At 44.4% G+C, this 23778-nt stretch overlaps 1 protein-coding gene across 2 annotated transcripts in view; it reads right to left on the minus strand.

The window, feature by feature from the left end:
• ARIH1 (ariadne RBR E3 ubiquitin protein ligase 1) overlaps positions 1-23778 on the minus strand; it is a 67117-nt gene that overhangs the window by 30760 nt on the left and 12579 nt on the right. For both annotated transcript variants that reach the window (XM_068958075.1, XM_068958074.1), the window contains exons 2-3: positions 9659-9726; positions 587-731 (exon numbers count right to left, since the gene is read on the minus strand). In XM_068958075.1, coding sequence (XP_068814176.1) covers positions 587-731; positions 9659-9726 — 213 coding nt within the window. The remainder of the gene's footprint in view (positions 1-586; positions 732-9658; positions 9727-23778) is intronic.

Consider the following 23778-nt stretch of genomic DNA (forward strand, 5'->3'; position numbering starts at 1 on the left):
TCTTTCATGTATCATTTATTTGCATGTCTCAATGGGTATCTGACCTTTGTAAAAGTCACTTCATCTACTGGTCCCTTTTTTCTCTATAACTTCCCTACACTGCCGCCCAGACCCCAGCACCCTCACAGGTCTTTGCAGAAAGGATAATCATTTCCTTTGAAATACAACCCCATCTCTGGGTACGCTAACACGGTTTGAGGTTTAGGGGGTTTTTTGAGGGGGGTGAGCGGGGGATTTTTTTTTTTTAATTTTGCCAAACTTAGTTTGTTAAAGCAAGGATCAAAGAGAATGCGTGAAGCACTACACAGTCCTGTGGTCCTTGCTATATTATATGGATCAGCCGCAGCACACAAGACACAAGGTTTGCTGTGGTAAGAAACAGAACCTTGATGTTCCCCCCTCCCCTTTTTTTTAAAATGTATATTCTACAGATTAGACGATTCATTCAAAAAAATGAGACCTCTGTTTCTCTTCAAAGGCTTTTTAAAATACTGCAGGAGCAGCTGTTATGGCGGTGCCTTTAAGCGTTCAGTTAAGCTTCAGATAGTAAAGTACTCAGAAACTGCCTCGGCTGCCAGGTACTCACCGAGTTTGGGTAGTTCAGGTAGCAGATCTGACAAGGCATATCCTGGGCTGATGACCTTGTGTTCATCTGGCGCGTTCGAGACTTTTTACTTGGATTAATTACATGACACTCTGCAAAGAGCTTCTCCAAGTTGCCATCGAAGTACCTGCATAATACACATAAGAGAATACAAATTTAACTACCTTCTCTGCAAGTCATTTTTCAAACTCTGTTTAGGAGCTAAATGTATGCAGCTGGATATGATACTTCAGAAAACTCCCATATCCACTACTTTTAATATACTCTTCACTAACATATTACACTGTGGTCCTGACCACAGACGGGGGATATTACATAATTACATCGTTTCAGAGATTTGGGCTTGAATTTGGTACTCCTGAACATTCAGATACCTTCAAATGCATTTCAACCAAGCTAGTACAAATGGAAAAGAATGGCAGTTTAATTAATTCATAGTTCTCCAGGGTTTTGCATTAAAGCGTCAACACTACCCAAAACAGGAAACTAGAATAAAAATAACTTATTTCACAATCTAGGAATCAAGATACTTCCCTAAAGGTTTGATGCCACCAGGTTCAATTCTCATTTCAGCTCAAGCTGTCCATTTTTTGCAAATACTCTAATCGCTACAACATGAAAGAGGAGGCAGACAGCAGTGCTCCTAATCACGGTTTGTGAATCAGCATGTCCCTAGTTACTGTGCTGTGTGTTTTCCCTCAGTGTTCTCAGTTTACATTAGCTGTGCCCCAAAGAGTTGACTGGAGTCCAATTGACTTCAATTGGACTTCAACTTTAGCACTTCCTTCCCTGATCTCTGGAGCAGGGTGCACTGGTGGCCAATTAAGGCAAATGCAGGACTGCATTTGACATGATTTAGGCATCTCCAGAGTTGGGGAAAAACTGCTATTGTATCAGGCATCTATTCAATCAGGCATCTAAACTCCGTTTAGGCCAGTCTTCAATTTAAGTCTGCAACAGAGCAAATGCACAGTCTGCCTCTTGGGCCAAAATCCTAGCCACTTCACTATCTTTTCGTCTCCAATCAGTTATGCAATATTCTAACCTCCTCCTAAGAAAATACAATTCCAAGTTTGCCATGGTTCCAAGGATTAGATATCTGAGGGGAAGGGCAGACAAAATTGGGTAGAGGGGAGAGGAAAGACCACTCTATTTCCCATCCCTTTAGGAAAAAAAACAAACAAAAAAATTCCTTGGGTTTACACTGCTACAGAAGGCTCTTCAGCCAGGTTGTATCAAGACACCACATCTTTCTCCAGCCTGCAGCAGCTGCAAAGAACTAATCAAATCTGACAGCTAACCAGTTAACCTTGTTTGCACGCGCATCCCCCATTCAACGTTAGGAAACTAAGTCCTCCTCCTCCTCCTCCTCCTCTCCTCCACCACCATCATCAGCAAGTTAAATCCAAGTAAGGTGGCATCTGCCTGGAAAAAAAAACCATCTGATCACAGTGCAGTCACTTATATTTAAGACCAGCTAATCAACTCCTAGCAGACAACGGTCCCTACAGCTAAGCGTGCATGTAGAGCTGAGATTCAACAGTCTTTACAAGGCATACGTTTAAACTTATCACAAACCAGACAAAAAATCCCTGCTGTCTACCAACAGACACAAGACAGTCAAGTCTTTCTGCTGGGGAAAGAAGTCACCAGGTCTCTCTCAAGAATCTGGGACTAGGCCAGGTATACAACATTTAACCAAACTGCCTCCTGCAAGTCTCACCGTCTCCTTCCTGAAGAGCCCCAAATTCCTAGCAGCTCTCTTACAGTTACTTACTGATGAGACCTGACTTATTGTCAAAAAAAAGTTCCTTCTTCCTTAAAAGGGGGGAAAAAGATACTTCTGAAGGGTTAAGAAGAGGCCCATACTTTCCATCTCCCATCAGCGAATGCTCAGCTACTACCAAGTCAATTCCGACTCCAGCCCCATAGCGAGTAAACGCAGTACTCTGGGATTTATGCTGTGCCGGTCGGCCATCACCTAATCAAAGTGGCTTCTTCAAAATCATTACTGTTATGAGCTGATGTGCCCCAGAAAATGCTTCACTACTGTTTCATGACTTTCTAAATGCAGTTCACCAACTCCTGAACATACTTTGTACCTGTTGGATCCTAATTTTCAGGTCACTGAATTCTGAAGGTGGTGGTAAATTCTGAAATTATGGTATGCCCTAGGGTTTTGCCACCCTTCTTCAATGTTACTTCATGGATTTAACTTAACCAAGGTATTTTGCTTGCTTTCAGGATTACTTCTATCTAGAAAATTTTAGCAAGTGAATTCAGTGCACTCCTCTTATGCACAGTATTTGTCTACTAAAGAGTCATGGATAAATATTTGACTCCACAAAGGGTTCTAGCAGTCAAATTGTTCTTGCATGCAGCATGATCAGTGCAATACATCCTCTGTTTGAAAATAGCAGAAAATAGTTGGGTGTAACATTTGCAAAGAACAAGTTTCCAAAGACAAATCCTATGATGCAACTTTAATACTAACATTCTCAGTCCTTGGAACTGCTCATCCCTAATTTTGCAGGGTTCACTCCAGTACAGCTCTTTGGGATTGCCATTTGTAATGGCAATGTCTGAGGGAAACAGGAGAGTGGGTATTCCTCCTTTCCCATGTCGGGCCTGCAAGTCGTCGTCTTTGAATACATTTGCTTTCTTCAGTGTGCCTGGCTCCTCTGAGAAAATAATTTCCACAACTATTTGCATGCATGTGTCTCAGACTCAAAATCATGCTGGAATTGCATACTAAGGGGGGGGAAAAAAAAAAAAGGGACCTTCCTGGGAGCAAACAATTGAAAGGCACTCTCTGGAGTAAAGTCCAACAGTAAGGTCCTCTTTCACAGAACTACTCCCTGCTCCACCAGTCCTTAGATAAATACACTGAGCTCCCAATTAAGACTGTTCCCGTTCCTTCAATGGCTAGGAATCATCCAGTTTCAATTAGCACATCTTTTTTCCCCACTTGTTCAAATGCTGACACAGACCATCAAAAGATCTCCCTCTGCCCTTCGCACGGTCCTCCCTTCGAGGGGTTCACAGAGAGCCCCCTTTCTCAGCTTTCCTTCAGCACGACAAAGCAGATCAGCTCCCATCTCCTCACCACGTTTCTCCACGTTCTTAATGTCCTAGTAAATCTTCTCAACTACTGGTTTCCATTTCCATTCATCCCTCTTGCAACCGAGGAAGCCAGAACAAATGCAAATCAGGTAAGATTTCACTAGGACCTTGTACAATTTCACCAGTACTTCTCCATTTCTCCTGGAAATATCTCACCCAAGGCATCCTAAATGATGTTACGTTTCTCTAGAGCTCCTTCATGTTAGCAGATCCATTTTAATGTCTACCAGAAATCCCATATTCTCCATCTCTGTGTCGACAAGACCTGTCTCGACCCTCTTTACTGCTACTATTGCTAGAGTCCTCCAGGCTACCCAATTTTTTCCTCTATGACATCTGGATCCTCCTCTGAACTGAATGCCTCATAACAGATTTGTGTCAAGTCACTCACTAATACTTTACCATTCATCCCAAAGTTATATAAGGGACTTCACCAACAGGTTCCATCTAGTCTGCTAGTTCCCGTTTCAAAGTAACTCCACACATACCATCCCAACCCCTGTACCTGTCTTCATTAACCACTACTTGCCCAGCACCAAAGCAAACGCTCTATTGAATTCCAGATGCAAATTATCATATCTCTCTTGTCTGTGAGAGAATCAGAGGGTATCAGAGAAAACAGTCAGATTTACTTGGATACAGTCTGTCTTTAGAAAATCACTTCTAAATCAAAACGCCTTCCATTTTCACTCACCTTGGTCTTCAATAATCCTTTCCTACAGGTCTGTAGGAAATTCTGTACAAATCCTACAGATTTGGCCGGTGACTTCTCAGCCCTGCCTCCCTTTTTATATATGCCCCATATTTGATATCATATATTTGCATGCCATCGCCTCTGCTGTGAAACTTGAAAGAAAACCCTTTAATTCCCATCTTGCTTCCTTCAGAACTCCAGGGTTATTCCACCCCATCCTCTTCCTCCCACCTGAGCTGCCTTGAGGTTTGCTTCCCCTTTGGATGTGGTAATCTCCTTTGCACACTACCCCTTTCATGTCGGCCATAAGGCAAAAGTTTTTTCTTAATGAAGTGGGGATTAATTTTGTTTCCATGGATGGAGCAGTCTGTCTCTAGCTTATCCTTACTGTAGGGTGTTCCTCCTCCCCAGATTCTTATTCACTTGGCTGTGGAAGCTTTAGAAAGTAACTGAGCTTGACTTCCGACTATTCTCATGCCATTCCTACAGCTCTTGCTATTTAAGAGTTGCTTCTTGGAAGCTAGGTCCCTCCTTTTCATCTTAGCGAGGAGCAGAGCAGCTTTCCAAGCTTGTTATTCGTCCAGACAGGCCTAGCATTAAATCCCTCATGCTCCATTCCTCTTCTCCCTTTGCAATGCAGATACTCAATAATTTTAGCATTTCTGATACTCCAGAAAGGGTTATGGTCTATTCAACTCTACAGTCTCTTTGCTCAGAACAGCTGACCTTGGTAAGCAGTGCCATTAGTTTATCAAAGTTCATTCTTTTCATTACAGACCGCCGTGCTTTTCCTGCTCCTTGAAACTGAATGAATAGTCACAAAAGTAAAAAATACTTTCAAATTCTGATATAATTTCTTCAATGAGCACCAAAACAAAGTCCATGGCAGCATCAAGTCTTGTTGGCTGAGGATTCAAGCTGGCAGCTTCTTTATTTCCACAAGGTAGAGTTGGTCTCCATGGACACTACTGCTGGTAACTGTCTAATGATAATTTTCTAGCCATAATCAAACTCCATCCAAGAAAGATAAAAACAGACAGATAAAAAAAACAATGAAACCAATGAAACCTCACTGAAACCAAAAATGCTTTTAGCACACACTCCAAGAAGTTTCCTTTAGTGAAAAGGCATTTCTGAATGTCAGAGAATCAGTATACTCAAAAGTAAGAGATTGTATCTGCATACCAAAAAGCTTGCCGTAAGCAATAATTTGACGCTTCTCCTGCCCTTGCTGAACAGCATTAGGCTCTTATGCGTCCAAAGGAAAGGAGACAGTCAGGTACCTACAGACAAGAGCCAGAACACTCACTGTAAGGGGGAAGAGGGAAGAGGCAATCTAGGCCAGCAATGGAGCCCGAGAGGCACTTCTGGACTCAGTCCTCTTCACGGAGGGGACATGGGCATGCAGCCATGGAGATAAGTGCCTACAAGAAGCTAAAGTTCTACTTCAGTATCTTTTCCTATCCCTCAGGTGATTACAGCGGGCCTTTGGTTACATGCTGGACTACTTTTCTTCAGAACAATACGTGGAAGCGGGCTTCCTCTAACCAAAGTAGGAGAGCTGTGTCTCAGTCTCTTCAGCATGCAGAGGGTCACTTTAAAGCTCCCCTCGGGAGGGGAAGATGCTCACAGCCATGACAAAACTGGAAGTTACTCAGGACAGCAAAGTAATAATCCAAAGCACTTTCTTTCACTTACTTCTGAAGGCAAGTGCTCAACCTGTACCTGCTAGTACCCTGCCTCTATTCACCAAGCTTGTGACACATTCCTTTTGGGGGAAATTTCAACACCTGCCTCCCTCCAATAGCAGGGATACTGCAGACATCTCAAGTACTATACTTTCCTTTGTCCAACATCTTTGTTCTCCAAGACTTGCGCAGCACATCAAACATCAGAAGCTGAACTCCAGTATTTCCTCCAGGACATGCTTCTATCCTTCCAACAAATCCATGCCAACACACCAATTTTGCTTTCAAACGCAGTCAGACAACTAATCCCTCACCAGTGGATAGGACTTTTTTTCAGTTGTGGATATTGCTTCCTTTTAAGTGGAATAAACACCTGTAACATGTTTAGCCTCTTAATAATGCCATGCAATTAGTCCAGGACAAAGCTGTCACAGACAAATATAAGCTGCTCGTTAAAAATGTGCATAACAATACAAAATAGCAATGAAGAGGCTTTAACGTTTTATAACATGGAAGCTTTCATCTCACAAACTCAGACCTAGTAACACTCAACACATATCAAAAACGAAGCCACTTAATTTATCTACTTTACTGCAGGCAAAGTTTGATAAGGCTGCCTGTTAGGTCATGCTGATTCATGCTGAACTAAGGTAAAACAGATATTGGCTAAGCCTGTAAAGAAATACCATTAAGCAACTGAGTTCAAGCTCTGACTTGGTGTGGAATCAAGCCCCAAAAATTGCACCCAAACATTACATCTTAGCAAGCACGAAACCAGTCCAGACTGCAGGCAACAGTAATTCACTAGGAAGCCTTCCTAATGGTTATTAGAAGTAAAAGAGCCCAAATATATACCTGTGTAACATAACGTCCTCCAGAAGGGGAAAAAAGAGGGGAAGGGAGTCTCCAACACCGTTGCAGACCATAGATTCAATTGGCGTGAAACAGCACTGTACAAGAGCGCTTTTACTTGCCAGCGCGAGCAACGGGCTAGCAGCAGTTACCTGCCGACGGCGCGGCGAGTGCAGCCCCACGACCAGGCGCTCCTGCTCAGGGGTCAGGCCCTGGCCGCGTGTCGCCCGCACGCAAAACCAGAAGGCAAGGGCTGCATTCAGCTAGTGGCGAGCTGGAGATTTCGGACACAAGGCACTAAAACTTGCTGAAAGCACACAAAGCTAAGCAAGACTCAAAGGTGACCTCTGTTTTGGAAGACTAAGTGCAAATTTGGGCTTAATCAGCTGGTCACGTTCTTCTAAATGGAAACAACCTCTGTAAATCCTCTAGTTTTCAGGGAGCAGATGCAACCTGTAGCTAGCTCACGGCTTCATTTCCAGCTCCAAGGCCAACTCAGCTCTCTGTTTTGCACCCTGGCTACTGAGCCGACTACCCACCTCTGACCCTAGTCTTCACCTATTTCGGCAGCAATCACAAAACCTTCTTGAACACTCTGTAAAGAGTCAGCTCTCAGCCTCCTCTCCAACCTCCTGCTCCTTGGTTTAACACAGTTGAGCATCAGGGGAGCTGGGCAAAGGGCTTCTCGTAGCCTGTTTGGCAAAAAGATGACTGAGAGCAGCAACAGCTAATGAAGAAACTGTTTTCATATTTTTCTAATGCAACAGATCATTAGCAGCAAAAATGCAACTAGTGTGCAATAGCAAGGGTCACTTATAACATTACTCACAGGGATAATGCTCTAGAATTAAGGTAAGCGTTCTAATGAACATGCACCAAGAACAGCTGTTTACCTGTGGATTTTGTAAGTATTTACATGTATTTAAGATGTTTTTGTTGGAAACTGTAAAGCCCTTTAACAATAACACCTCATAGAGAGGTAGCTAATATTGCCCTTTGGGGAAAAAAAAAAAAAAAAAAAGAAAACAACAACAACACAAAGTGCAACTTTTTTTTTAAAAACTGGTGCCAGCCTTAACAAACAAGCTTTAACTGAGAAGGGCAAAAATCCTACTGAATAAGGGGGTGAAGTTCCAGTACACTTATGTAAAGGTACCTCAAAGTGAGACGGAGATAGCAAAGAAACTCAATGAACAGACAGCAATTACGTAGAAGGAACAAAATCTAAATGCTTAACAGTTGTAGTCAAAGTTAAATAACCTTCGAGTGACTACATTCATCCATTTCAAGAAGCCTTCAGATACTTTCAACGTTAACTAAGGAAAACAAAAACCGGAAAAGTTAAAAAAAAAAAAAAAAAAATCCTATCAGTTCAGAAGAAAATCTAGGCCAAGCAAAACAGAAGATACCTGAGCTCCATCAGTAAATGGAAACATTATACAAGAGTGGCCAAAGATGCCGTTAGTCCCCTATCCTTGAGGAAATAACTAAATTCCAAAGTTATCTATTAGCAAACTGAAAACGCGCTGCTCCGTGTAAGAGCACCTTCACTGCTACCCATGGGCCTGGCAAGGCCTTGCCTCAACCCACAGTCCAGAACACCTTAATTGATATTTATCACGTTAACAGTATAACAAAGACTGTCTCTGCACAAGCTTTTACAGACTTTTACCCTGATCATCAGGCAGGGAAATAATATCCATTAAGACTAAACAAAGAAACAAGCCCACCAGCCGCAGGTTTCCTCCTCTCACCCTCCCACGGTTGTCTCTCTTAGTACTTGGCGTTAAGATCAGCAAAGAGCACAAAAATCAAAGACACCATTGTTAAAAGTAAGTCTCTGCACTAGCTTTACTGCTGTTTCTAGTCCTGCCACCCGGCTTTTCATGAGTAAATACATTTCTCCATCTCCCCCATATTCTCTTCAACAGCAACGCCGGGGTAAAAACAAAACACAAACACCAAAGTGCATTACAACTGCAGCTGTCAGATTTAACCTCCACTCTATAAGGACAAGAAACTTCATAAAAAGTATCTTTACCAGCAACTTTCTCCAAGAATTATGAATCAAAGACAAGAAGCAACAGTAAAATACTCTGCTTGGAGGGGGAGGGAGAGACAAAATTCAAGCCATTATTTACACACACACACACACACACCCCTCCCAAAAAGAAAACCCAGTGCTGCAAACCGAAGACAAAGGCGGCAGACACTTACTGGCACCCTTATCAGCCAAGAACAATTTAGTCGCAGCAAGACTAAAGAATAAACAGGTCAGGAACAAGCATGCTAATATGACATGCAAAAGCAACATCCAAATCTGAAATAGTTGCAAGATAACAGGAACCTGTTTGTGCTTGCTTTTGTCCACAGCCTGTGGAAAAAAACCTGGGAGCTGCGTGTATTCAAACCAAAAGGCACCCCCTCCTCCAAGGGGGCTACCGACTTCCAAAACTCCTTTGAAGTCTAAGAGGCATTATTAATATTAAAGACAAGGAGTCACTCTTAGCCAGTAAAGGCTGCTAAAGAGAGGAAAACGAAAGAAAGAAAAAAAAAAAAAAACCCCAAACTTAGAGCTTACACAAGAGACCCTCCTGCCACACACTGCCCATTCGTCCATTATCACATGAACCCAGTAATAAACGTTTCTTGCAGGTCTGAAGTGAAGTGTGGCTGCATGCTAAGATGGCTGCTTACCTCTCCATCAGCTTTTCTTTATCCCAGTTGAAATGGCTAAGCAGTATCCGAGTGATAGTCGCTGGATTCTAGAGGGGAAAAAGAAACAAAAAAAAGAAAATAATGAACGAGCGAGCAGCCGTTTGACGGAGCTGGCATACTGTTATGAGTACCCCCCAAGCAGCATTTTGGACAAGCAAATGGGGAAGCCAGTGCGCCTGACAACACGAATTGTCTACACGGATTATGTGCGTTAACATACACGGGAAAATTGTTTATGACTTGGCAGATAAAGAAATCAAGCACAACTCTATAAAGCAAAAGAGTTAACGTGCAGCGAGACTAGGGATGAAGACTTAAGGAACCAGTTAGTTACTGCTGCCACAGCAGATGAATTCATGATGCCCAAGTGTTAACATCTCACTGCCCGGCATGCTTGCGCAATGTAAATCCATCCAAGATGTTCCTAAAAACGCAGGAAGGGCAAACTGGCCTCTGCCCCATTCATTTTTTGCTACAAGCTCCACACTACTTGCAGAACCAAACTATTGTCCCACCTCCCATCCCTAAAACGTTTGAACTGGGATTTCTCCTGGAAAATAACTGGCTGACATTGGCAAGTGGCAATTTCTTTGGAAATCTCGAGGTGTTCCCAACACACCCTGAGTCTTGGGAAACACTGTACAACTACGGGAAGAAATACACCTAGAGAGGCCAGAAACAAGCACTAGGAATAAAAGCTGGTTTTCACTTCTGCATAAGTTTTACTTCTAATTAAACCTGTCTCTTCAGCCAAGGGTTCGGTCACGTGAGAAGAGAAACATAAACAAAACACACAGCCTCCGTTACACCCAAGAAACGTGTTCGATCTCCCTAAATCCAAACTATCCCAGCTCAGGCCGTGGACCATTTACATGCAACATGGGCACCAGTAAGCACCCAAGGATGGCTACACCTACTTCGCCACTTGACATCAAAACGGAAGTTTGCCGTAAGGCAAATTTTCAACGGACGCTCTGAAGCTGTTGAAAAGTAGGACATAACACAGCAATGCAATTTTTTGAGCCTCTGGGCTGTAGCTACAACCTCAAGCTGGCAAAAAAGCCACTACTGCCACCCAAAGCAGCAGTCCCACCCTGTCCTGCCCTTCCTTGGGGGCTCGCTCCCACCGCCGGCACTCCGCTCGCCCCGTCTCTCGCCCGCACCGCCCCACACTACTACTACAACCGTTTGACGCTGCAGCACTGCAAATTCCTGGCTCAGAAACTGACCTTTTTTCCCCCCTTTTCTTAAGCTGGTTTTCCCTGGATCAGTTCCCCAATCCGTTTTGTTGCATGACCACACCAACAGCCGCCCTAGTGCAAGGGGGAGGGCAGGAACAGGCAGCCGGGGACAAGCGGGACAGCGGCTTTCGGCAGCAACACCAACAAAACCACTTGCTGAACTAAAGCCCTAGAGTCCAAATGGAAGCACAAAGAACTAGCCTTGTGGTTTACACTATGAAAAAGGACACTCCTCTCCCCTCTGCAGCGAGTTCTTGCTCCTGTTAGTCCCAATGCAGCTTGCTGAAGGTGAAGTTAAGAATTTTTTCTGGCTTAACACACCCACGTGGACAAAAGCAGCTTTAAAAAGGTTAGACTGGATCCCTGGTGCGGTTCTTGGGGAGCCCCATAAAAAGCTGTGACAGCAAATCTGCTAGACTATGTGGCAGAAAAACCAGAAACCAGTATTGCCAAACGCTCCGTGTTGTGAAAACACGGCCCCAGTCCCTCTTGGAGCGAGTCTCCTCGGCAAGAGAGACACAAGCTCCTAACCGCGGTAACTCTGCCCGGTACTTGGCTGACAACCCGCGTGACTGACCATCACACACCAGCAAGGCAGCATCTGTTGAAGAGGCAACTGCACTCCTGGCCGGCAATTTTACCCATTTCCTTGGGTCAAAAGCCGCGACGGTGCAGCTCTGGGATAAGCTGGGCTAAGTCACTGTTCCAGAGGAAGTGAATTTTCCCGTCTCCCCGTGCAGAGCTAGTTGTCAGCCAAATCAGCAAGCTGCTACACCTCCCCATGCAGCTGCGCGATGGCTACGTGGGCACGCGTGCAGCATAAGCCTGGCAGCACGGGTGAGACAGCCTCTCCCGGCAAGAGGACGGCCTTAGCCTGGCTTGCCTCACCTACGGAGCAGCATCCTCACCTCTGCCCATCGGGAGCCGAGCGGGAGCTCGGGCCCCTGGGCAGCAGCGCTGGCACGGCCGCCTGGGAGCCATGCTACAAACCAGCATGGATCCCCATTGGAAAAAGAAAAAAAGCTTTCAGACAGGAGCAAACCCCGATCCAGATCACTGCGCAGTGCCACACAGTTTCTTTAAGCTGGCAGCAAGCAGCTGAGAACGGCCTGAAGTCGTTACTGGCACCCATGCAGGAAACAGGGTTATTTGGCACCACTGCTTTTAGGGGTCTTGCTCACTACTCCAGCTTCAGCAAGCATGAATGCAATCTGCTTCAAGCCTTCGGTTTTTAATCTTTCTGGCTTACTTTGTATTTGCTCTGGGGTATCCACAATATCTTTCTCTATAATACTATTTGTATTACATAGCAGCACCTAAAGGAACTCGTAATAGCTCACTTAAACACATACACTTCCTAGAGCAAACTAATCAAAGACAAGCATGTGCTTTTTAGTAAACAAGCTGACCTTATCTCTAGGTTACCTTGGTTACAATACCAGCTACTACAGTCCCTAAAATGTATTTAAAGGGAAAAAAAAAAAAACCCACACCACACACCCCCAACTTCCATTTTCTGCAACAAGCCTTGCCTCAAAACAGGAAGTCTCCTGCTAAACACACCAGGCAAATACCACCTGTAGGTTTCTCCAGCTAACCCTCCCAGCACTCTCCCACCTTTCTAAAGCACTTCACCCGCGTCCATCGCTTGGGCCGCGCTCTAGAACCGCAAACAAGTTGCGGGCAGTAACGGGAACAGCTCCTCTCGAACACAAGCATCCTTTACTCGGACCGGGGAGTCCGCTCCAGAGGTCGGCCAAAAGGATGCCCAAAGAAACCGCCTTTTCCTAAATTCTCAAGCAACAGCATTAAGAAAGTTTTAAATTAGCCTGAAGTCTTGTCCTGCCTTCTGCTACAGTAGCCCACTTGGCCGCTGCATTAAGATTTCTGGGAATACTTGTTAATCTCTTAATAGGCTAAGAGGCCACTGAGGTAGTGGTCTGTCAGAGGGTTTGTTTGCTTTTTAAATGAGAAGGAGGACAGACAAGTTCCCCCTATGCTGAAGAATAAGTTATTATGCTAAATTAAAACTGGTCTGCAGTGACTATCAAGCGTCTCAAGGCAAACTCACCAAACACTGCTCAGAGCAAAGGACAAGTGACGGCAAACAAGAGGGTCGAGTTTCATTTGCGGCTTCTGCATTTTTCCGGAGAAGCAGCACTGCAGCTTCCCAAGACAAGTTTCTCCAGATCAGAGTCCCTAAATATCCCAACAGTGTCACAAAAGAAAGCTGTTTTTCTGCTGTGAGGGCTATGTACAAAACAGCGTGTTATTCTGGGATTACACTTCAGAGACCAGGACTGTTGGTTCAGTGCATTAAGACAAATATGTCAGAGCGGGGGGAAGCTTTTACCAGCTTTCTGGGCTTCAGCTTCCTTTAGCACCAGCAGTATTTGTCTGATGTTAATTTAAAAAAAGGAAACACCAGCAGCACGACAAGCTGCTACCAGAAATAGCTGGGCTGCATGCTTTCTGCATGCCTGCCACATCCAAGATGTGGCATTTAAAACTTAACTAGTTTCAGTGAAACTAGTTTCACTGGCACAGAAAGCAAGGACTAATACAACTCTGCCCTTGTTCACATGCAGTGTGGACCGCAACATAATCTGAGCCTGCATTAGGCAGAGAGGACTCCGAAGACAGGGAGGAAGCGCTAAGAGGCTTGGTTTACATAATGTAAACCACAGGGAAATACAAACGTAAAAAACCTCTAGCATTAAGGATCGTTCTAATTTAAGGCAAGGCACGTCAACAAGGTGCCGTGCAGCGGCTGCTCTGCATTAGTTGCATGCACATGCCTACCTTGCCAGTATTTGGGAGTCACTTTGGCAGGGTAAATCACAGTATTGCAATGAGAGGTTCGTTACTGCAGGGCTGCTCACCTCCTGCAGCTCGGTCACACCACTTCACCTTCAGCTGCACATGCGGTTAAAAAGGACACCAAAACAACCTAACCATTCAACCTCTGTTTGGACGCTAGCTTTGCTACACCCCCATATTAACCCTACCATCGCTGCAGGAGCGTACTTCAGCGATCCCACCGACGCTCGCTCTGCCCGGTGCAGGCAAAGCCCACAGAACGCAAACAGCGTGGAGCTGTGAAGCTCCCAGCGTCTGTAGTTTCTGTTCTGAAACTGGACGGGCTTCTCATTTTGCACAAAGGATTATCCACTACGGCTATCGTTACACTCCAAAGATTAGTTATGAACAGGCTACGACGCTGCTCAGACAGGATTACTACTTAGGCTTCGAGCTGCAGCAGCGAGAAGTGTGCTTTTACAAAGGGTACTTTCCGTTTACAAAAATTAAAAAAAAAAATTAATAACTAAGTAAAGCAGCCAGAAACAGATGGTGAGCTAGGAAAAAGCTAACACATTCAGACGTTCAGTTTTCACTCAAACGCGGTTGGACGAAAGCTGAAACGGCAGATCTAATTTACAACGGTCACCTACTCCGTTTTACATGTTCAGGCCGAAGCAGACTGCCCAGCGCTCAAGGCGGCACGCCTGTTGATATCCAGACATAAACGAAACCCGAGGAAAGCAGCCATTTTGTTGCAATTCCCCGGGCGCTTTCAAAGGCTAGCTGTCACTACTATCTCGCTAACAAAACATTTACCATAAAGCTCTGCCCACAGAGAAAAGGAGTCAGTCCTTCAACAGTGATTTCCTCGGTTAACGAAGCAGCTAAGCTCCAATCTACTCTAAACAGACCCCGCTCTCCTGCTACTTTTCAGTGGCGATCTCTACATTTACCGCTGCTATCCACTTTGTCATCCTCAGACACACTGATGCTAGCAAGAGGTACAAGGAGGGGAAACCCTAAAAAACTTCAGAAGTCAGATGTGACGTTCTTAACATCAGCTAATAACTCTGCATTGGAGGGAAAAAAGCCCCACTCCCTTCAGTGAAACGTACCTGAACCGGAAGCTTGGTTACTAATATCTGAGTTAGATTAAATTCTTTTTGCCACCAAAATAAGCAAGCATGAATCGGAAGGAGAAACCTGGACGCGCACAAACACTATAAATGAATCACGACTTAAAGATTATGAGGCCATTAGCTCGAATCAGAGTTTTCAAACAGCATAATTTGCTGCCTGACAGTTTCCAGGACCTGATCTACTAATGTTTTCAGCTTTCCAGATGAGTCGCGCAGCTAATTCTTGCAGTTTATTAGAGCCACAAGCGCACTGTAGAATCCAGCCTCTCATCACACGCCGGGAGTAAGCCAACCTGAGCGTTCACTGCAGATTAAAGCCATTTAATCACAACCCAACGCAAGCTCTGCTCCCACCTCCCTGAGACACGGTACAAAGTCTTCATTTTGTATCTTTCCATTTCGCAGTAGTTTGGGGTTTTTTTTGGGGGGGGGGGGGGGGGTCGGTTTGTTTTTGTAAACACAGCAGTTTTGGCATTTCGACACTTCCCATACGAACAACAGCATCCATTTCCCAGTAGCAGTGGCTTTTTGGACTCGGCACAGCGAAACAGGTTTGATATAGCTTCCAGTTTTGTTTTCTACGCAACTGTTTCGACACTCACGAATCAAAGCAGACGCTCCAGAAACACTGGCTTTACCCAGTCCTCACGTCTCTGAACGGTTCAAACCTCAGCGACGTCCGCAGCTACAGTCTGCTGGCACATGAATGCCACAAAGTGGTATTTAAACTCCCTGGCAAGAGGAAGCCAACTGTTTCCGAGGCAGATGTTTGAGAGCGAAGAAGAAGAGTTTTACTTGGTGACGACACTTTGCCCACACCAGTGAAAGAGCAGAGGGCTGTCAAAAGACCAGCTCAGAAACGACAGCTCAGACAACCAAGCAGCACAGATACTTGCTCCATTAAAGCAGCATCAAAAGACAGCATGTTACACCACCACTGTAAATATTTAATCAGTCAAAAACTTAGCGTGTGCCAAGAGTAGAGCATCAAGGGAAGTTCCAGGTGCCCTCTGAGCACGCGCAGAACCGAAAGCACAGCCGGGTGCTTCGCCTCCAGCCTCCCCCTGCAAAGCCACCATGTGTAGCATGCCCTGAAGAGGTAAGGAAGCATCACTAGTAACAACCGACAGGTCACATCTCATGGTAGGAGATGGAGCAAGAGTAACCTCACCATGAGAAAGTTAAACAGATTCCTTGACAAATTCAAGGGCACAAGACCCGAGGACTTGTGGCTTGCCTCTGCTGCTACCCTCCTCGCAACACGTCTGCTACGTGTCAGGGTGGGAGAGGCATCGCCAGTTCCCAGGAACTGGGATGGCCTAGGGAGCAGGACTGCACGCGCCAAGCACTTTCCCCGCTATTCCCCAGATGAGTCCAGGCTGCGAGAGGTGGGATGCAGGCATGTCGCAAATCTCGGTCGCGCCTGATACAAGCGAGGGATACTCAGCTGCACTGAGCACCACCACTGATCAGGAACCAAACGTTCCGATAACTCTTCAATTACCTCAAACACGTACCACGTTTACATACCAACACTCCTCTCTCAAGGAGAGCAGCTCAATCCTCATCTATGATGCAGAAAAAGGGCAACTGTCAAAGCAGACCAGGCACTGTACAGCTGCTTCTCATGGGCAGCTATATAACAGCGTGAAAACCTGCACTGATTTGCTGCACTAACTAGGTCAACTACTCTATTTTAACCACCAGTGGGCTTCACTGGCACCCCATCTCCACCATCCAGATAACCCCAGGCATAAAACACTTCCTCTGTAGGCTAGGTCAGCTTTGAGCCTGAATTGCATCCCAGTAACACTGCCACAGTAAGGTTTGCATTGCTCTACAGGTGTACTGAGCGACTTTCATTTGCAAAAATCTATTCACATTATTCTTTCAAGAGAGAACTATAGAAATGAGTTCTTACGCTTGTAAGGTTTTCTATCAGCTTAACAAAACTCCCAAGATCATCTCTTCTGCATTCACTTCTAAGTGCTAAAGCATCTCCAGGGCCTGAGCTCCTAAAGAGGTTATCTTCAAACTTACTAGTTTTTAAACAACTGAGACTAATCACTCTGAGAAGCTGCTGAAAAACCTTAATGTAACATAATATTCCCCTACTTGATTACAAACCGCATGTAAGAGGGCTGCCCTAAGAAGATGAGTACAGGAGCTAACTAGATCAGTCTACCACGACCCATACATATTCTCCTCTTCTGACATCTCCCTACGCCAATGTAATTCTCTCCCAAGCCTATGTTTCTGCCAAAAAAAAAAAAAAGAAATAAAAGAAAAAAAAAGGGAAGAAAAAACTGTACCATTCATTTCCATCTTTATGTACCCACAGAGGACACGGCCTTTGTGTCCTACAACCCCACTGAAGCCACACTAAGTGACTTTTTCTAACTAGCCAGTTCTGAATTACCCTCAGATTTACCTTCTTCTGGCACTATCATTTCCAAGCAACGCTACATGAAGCTAGGCGACTTCCTTATGACATTGCCGATTACTACCGTCAACTGCTTTTCTCAGACTGGTATCTACCACTGCACTGTAATTTTCGTATCATATGTAATGGCTTCCGCTTCAATGTTGATCATCATCTTAGCCTCCTACATCCTACTCCATCTCATTAACTGCCCTTCACACATCATCTCTAAATTTGAAAATTAAGTTTTACAGAACCAAGGAATTAGTACCATTGCAATAAGAGGGTAGCTTGATATTATGATCTCAGTTTGTAGTAACCTAGTTGCATTTTACTGACTGTTTCTAGCTCTGATGAACATATATGCTTCCAGCAGAGCAAGATAATAAAAAGCAACTTCAGAGAAAGCTCTAGTACTTCATTTAATTGGTTCAAGAAACAGAAATGAAGCAGCCAGCTGCTTTACATTTTCTTTGAGCCTTTTGGAAAGTTTTCAGGTTGACGATTAAGAGCCACAACAAAAAACTATTCTCTAACAAAGCTTTTCAATCAAAAAAAGATTACTAAGGTGACAACTCCAGGATGAATTAGCAAATTTGGAAATGCACAAATTGAATTCACAGTGTAATACTTCTAAAGAGAAAAAAACCAAACACACACGCATTTGTCATGCTTCTCAAGCGTTTTGGACAGCGCTGGCTCTCAGAGGACCGCAGAAACCCTACCATCAACTCAACACAAATTTAAAAATATATATGGATTACAACCAGGGAAGGCATTTAAGACTGTTTCAGTTACACTTGCTTCTATACAAAGAGATCTATCGTTTGATAATAAGATCCAGAGAGATATTAACTCATCTTATATATTTCCTCTGATTAACATTTTCCCTCCTGCTTCCTTTTGCTACAGTCCTTGGGTATAAAGTCAAGCCTTTAAAAAGCAAAGGCACACAGCTTTGGAGGCACTATGAAATCAAGAGTTATGCCACTGTATGCTATTGAAAGACTTTGGAATAAGAGGTCTCCAAATGTACATGCTTTCACAAACAATTTCTCACTTTTAATCCCTTTGGATTAAGGGGTACTACTATTTTATTGCCCACAAAGGCAGCATCACCCAAACCGTTCCACTCCTCCTGGTGTTTCCCACCGCAAGAATCCTGATGTAAGAGCAAAAACCCAGCCAATCTGCCAAAGCGACAGTAGCCACAGCTACAGTTGCTCATGGCTCCACTGAGCAGCTAAAGCTGACATACCAAGAGAGAAGGAGAGTGGAAGCCCATGGGTGCTAGAGTACGCTTCACAATTGATTTTTACCTCAACCCTCTCTTCTCGTGCCTCCCACTCATGAGTTTGCAAAGAGCAGCCTCAAAAGAGTAGGAGAGGGTGATGGCACTATTTCCATATAATTCTTTCAATTTACTATTTCAGTAGCTCCTTAACATCTCCCAGTACAGAGGAAGAAAACAGCACATGACACACAGCAGCTGTGCTAGGAAAGAAACGATTCCAAGAGCCTCATCTGTGACCCCCAAAGGTTTTGGCAGCCCTGAATGTGAAGAACCCACAGGTTCATCCAGGTGGGATTTGTGTCCTTGGTAACTGCCACCCTCAGGCCAAATTTTCAGTCAACATCCAATACCTCATAGCGTTGCTTCCATTAGGATGAGAAATCAATGAGATAGACACCAAATACAGATGACTACTTCGAAAAAGCATCAACAGACCTGTTTCCCAGCCACAGACAAACTACGCGTAGTCACCTTCATCGCTCACCCGCAGCGTACCGTTCAGGCAAGTAGTGCCCACGAAGCATCCTTCAGCCCCCCCTTCCCTCTTAAAAATTATGCACCACTGCTCTCACAGGCCCCCGAGCACAGCTTTTCCTCTCCATCATATACGGGCTTGCACTATAAAAATTCTCACCCCACTGCATGTAGTTTTGCACTTAGCGTGTGCTAGACAGTTACTGCACTGTTCATAGACACATACCACAAACAGATCCAACTCCATCAAATACAGAAGAAAACTGTTGATTTTCTCTGGACCACAAGCATACCTAATGACAGCAAGAAGCATCATTTGATACTTTTAGTCCCTCGGGATCTCTCACACCAGAAGACTAGAAAAGACACCTGGCTGTTGTTTCAATTCTCCTCTCATCAAACCAGTACAATTCACTAGCGCGGAGCTTGGAGAAAATGTACTACGTTGGTTCAAAAGGACTGCAAGAGTACATTTTGCCACAGAAGGAAACGGTGCAGAATGAAGGCTGAGGAATTCGGTGACTAGGCAATACACATCAAAATCCCTCAGTCAGCCCAAGAGCACAGGCTGACCTGAACCAGTAACAAGTCTCTTCCTTTCTGTATGATTCTAGAGACCTAGAGACGCTGGGGAATACGCCAGAAGCCCAAATGGTTTAGCTTTGCACCAGGTCTTCCCCCCCCCCCCCCCCAATCTACAACAAAGTAACAACAACTTGGATTATTATTATTATTTTTTTTTTTGGAAGAGTAATTCCTTCAAACAGCATTACGGAATTAGAACAACGCTGCAAAGACCAGCGTTCTGCAAGAAACAGTCTGGATTTATGGGCCCTATTTTGAGAGGGGAAAACACCCTCCTGAACAATTTCCAGCAGCTGTTCACAAAAGTAGCTTTGACTGAAAAAACGAACAGGACAGTAACTAGGCAGAGCAGTAAAATACACTCTTTAAAACCTGTTTCAAAGACGCTACATCCCATCACCATCAGACCATGAAGAGACAGCTTTGAAAATATTTATTTCACCAGCAAAACAAACTCATGCAACAGCTGCCTCCTGGGCCTGCCACTGACCTCTCCGTTACGATGGCACAACTGCTTGCACAGCTACCAGTGAACTAGATAGAGGAAGCAGCCCGGGTCGAGGGGGGTTGCTGGTTTATTTTTAACCCAGATCAGTTCTCTGATCAGGATCACTGTGTGGCCAGACAGTTAGGTTGGCACAACTCGGACAACATGGACTTGCTTCCAAGAATTTTTTTGTAAAATCAGTCTGCCGAGAGCCACATGCCAAACATGTCAAAGCTGGGTTTGCCAGGGTTCACGGACCCTCCGAATCTTCCCGTCCCTAAGACTTAAAAGTACAGTAGGGTACAGTTTGATGCAGGTTACTGCCAGAAAAGCTCTTCCCACTCTCCCTCCTGCATCATCCCACCAGCAACTTTATCATTCGTCTCTGAAAGCATCACTCAGAGAAGAACGCTGCTCATCTGGAAAACGAACACTACGGCATTTTTGCCAGACTTTTTCAACAGCTTTCTCCACTGCAACCCTATGGCAAGCCAGATCTTGAGGGAGGTGGCTACCTAGGGGTACAGTACAGCTATTAATATGAGCTATTATTAATCTGGCCCTGTCTATAGTTTCATTAGTGTCTGGGGGCTATTTTCAGCTGGGCTACCAAGACAGAAGACTCATATAGTAACTTCATAGAGGTTGGCACTATTCCCAAAGATGTTTCCTCAACATGACCAAATTAGGAGGCCACCAGGATAGAAACATTACTAGAGAATTTTGGAAAGAATTTTGGAAAGACTAGAAGTGGCGTGTGTCAGGTCAGCGACCCAATAAACAGAAAACAACCCAAAATGCTGCCTTTGGGTTCCAGGGGAACGCTGTCCTCATTGGGTGTCCAACTCCCCTTCTGAAAGGGCTGAGCATTTCTGGGAAAGTACAGATCTGCCTACGTGAGCTATGCCAAATGTCCTTTTTGAGGGAGAAACAGAAAACAAAGGTATAAAGCTGAAAAAGTGTAAAGTTACAATTGCTCTTTATGCCACCTCAGATTTCTACAAAACAATTTAAAGGAAAAAGGTTTTCCCTGCTTCTTTTTCTTTATTTTTGTATGTATGTGTGTGTATATATGTGTATGTATACACACACACACACACTATAGATATAGATATAAACACAGATAAGTTAATGTCACTCCTTCACCATAGTCAGCATTGTTCATTTCCAGATTTTGTTCAAGACTCAGATTGACCCGTAGGATTTGCACTCATTTTCTGGACGCGGTATGTTTGTAGAGACTGGGACTGTTCCCCCTCATCAGGTAGGAGGCCATCTCTGCCGGCTCAGGTTTCCAAGACCTCATGCAAAGTTTAGAACGGGCTGCCTGCAACCCTGCCCAATGAACTGCTTCTAGGCAGGTAGAGCTGGGACTTCTCCATGGAGTTCTTGTCCCCTGAAGACAGCAGGACTTTACTTGTGCTGCTTTAAGCACGTTCAAGGCATCACCTGGTCAAACCACTCGGGCACTGAATGGGCACCAGGCCTTAGAAGGATGCTAACAGCAGATCTGTCAAGCTATCAGCAACCATCTCTCACCTTAACTGGAAATCCACGCTGTAGGTATAACCACAGAGAATGGTCTTTAGAATGTGCTCTTTTTTTTTTTTTTTTTTTAAATAAACAGCAGCTTTACAGAAAGCTTCTTACAGTATAAGATAATCAACTGTATTGGGGGAGGGGGGGGGGGAGAAAACAACAACAACAAAATCTATTGCTTCATTCTCCAAAATCTGTTCTTCTCCGTTACAGTATATCATCAGATATTATCTGACTGAAAAATGTCTATCCCACTTCCAAAAAAAAAAATTTTTTTTGAAGTTGATAGGAGAAATCAGGTAAACTTTAAGCAGGTAAGAACATTTTCTGACACCAAACATCCCAGCAATACACATACCAGAAAAGATAAATTCCCCAAAATTCATGGGTTTTTTTTTCTGTACACAATTTTCACAGCAGAAAATCTGTTTGTTATCTCAAACATGTTGCCGGGGGGGGGGGGGGGGGGGGACACGACATATGACAACCAATAACTAATTGATTCTCTGGATTAAGTTATATAAATTCTTTAGAAAGGTCTCTCAAATTGTCCTTTTCCTGGTCTCAAAGGTCCTTCTAGATAATGATTAAAATAAAGGTGTCCTCTCTTTAGATAGTGCGTAAGCAGAGGATCAGACTCCAAGGGTATTCAGCCTTAAACATCTCTCTCAAATACTGGTTAAGTCTCCAGTCGTGGGTGACCTGTCCCCACTTTGCCTTTGTTGCTGTTTGTAACGAAAAACATCTATTCCAATGCAATATGCTCAAACGCAAAGATAGTTTAGATGTTTATCAACGGGACAAAAAGATAATCCCACCAAATTGTAGATCACCTCCAAGCTGATTCCTCAAAATCAACCGCAGGATAACCCCTGCGTGCAGACAGACCCTTGCCCCAAAGTACACCACCAGCCATGTTTTTTTCCCCGCCATGAGGCAGTATTTTAGCACTCGATTACATAGTGTTTTGCTAATATAAGAAATTAGAACAAAAGGATGAGCGACCTCCCATAGCAAAGGTCGGAGCTCTTGGACATCCAGATAGCTGGGGGCAGGGGGAGAAAGACACGCTCACTATGCAAAACAACACACTGATGTGACCGTCTCCTAGACCTGGACTTACACTTCAGAGCCTAATTAACATTTCCCGACAGAGAAGGGACACGGGGAAGAGAAAAAACAGTAAGGCAACATAACTGCTTCCATTAGCAGCATTCAAGTAGTGCCCAGAATCAATAACTCTGGAATCTACCCTGAAAGCCAAATGAAAGCTATCCCAACTGAAAACATCTCTCATAGCAATGGTCAGGTCTTCCCAACTACACTTTGATGTATGGTCGCGGTGGAACAGTACTGTTAACCCCTGCAGAGACAGGGCGGCAGCCAGGAAATACAGGCTCAGCAAAGAATTTTTAGCCCCAGGCACTTTACTCTTAAAGGAGCATTAGAAAATTTTTAGGAAGAAAATAGAATCCTTAACATCTTCAGTCTTATCTTTCTTCTCCAGGCCCAAGCTTGGTCAGCATCCAAACACTATGCATTTCTCCTCTCCTCCGCCCTTTGCCTAGTTGTGTTGCTTGTGGGCTTGTCCCTTCCTTCAAGCAGCTTTACAAACTGTCCCCTTTTTGGCACACCTCGGTTTGACAGGAGGGCAATTTCACCCCACCACCAAAACGGCACCACACACACCCTGTAGTCCTTATAAAATACATCTTACTTGGGCTGACTTGATTCCCATCACTCCATAAAGGCCCTAACTTTGTTTACTGCAGCATATACCTAGCTAAACTGAGCACTTGGAGGCACAAAGACATACGACATCACAGCCGTGAGTCAATATATAACTTAGATTTAACTAGCACCCCTATTCAGCATTGAGCAATCCAACTCCATAACTGGATCACGGCTCTTCCTGACACCTTTTCATTTTCCTATACAAGACCATGCCAATGTATTATCTTTGCATCATCTGGCTGAAAGACAGGTGTCTTGCCAAATTACAACGCAATACAAAGTAGGAAGAATTTAACCCTTTGAAGCACTCACTGCTGAATTTTGGTTTTGCGCACATGATGTCACCTTGACAAACGGGCAATAAGTCTGTCCTGTTAACGTC

The sequence above is a fragment of the Struthio camelus genome, chromosome 12 (assembly GCF_040807025.1).
Source record: "Struthio camelus isolate bStrCam1 chromosome 12, bStrCam1.hap1, whole genome shotgun sequence".
In the NCBI taxonomy this organism is placed as follows: domain Eukaryota; kingdom Metazoa; phylum Chordata; class Aves; order Struthioniformes; family Struthionidae; genus Struthio; species Struthio camelus.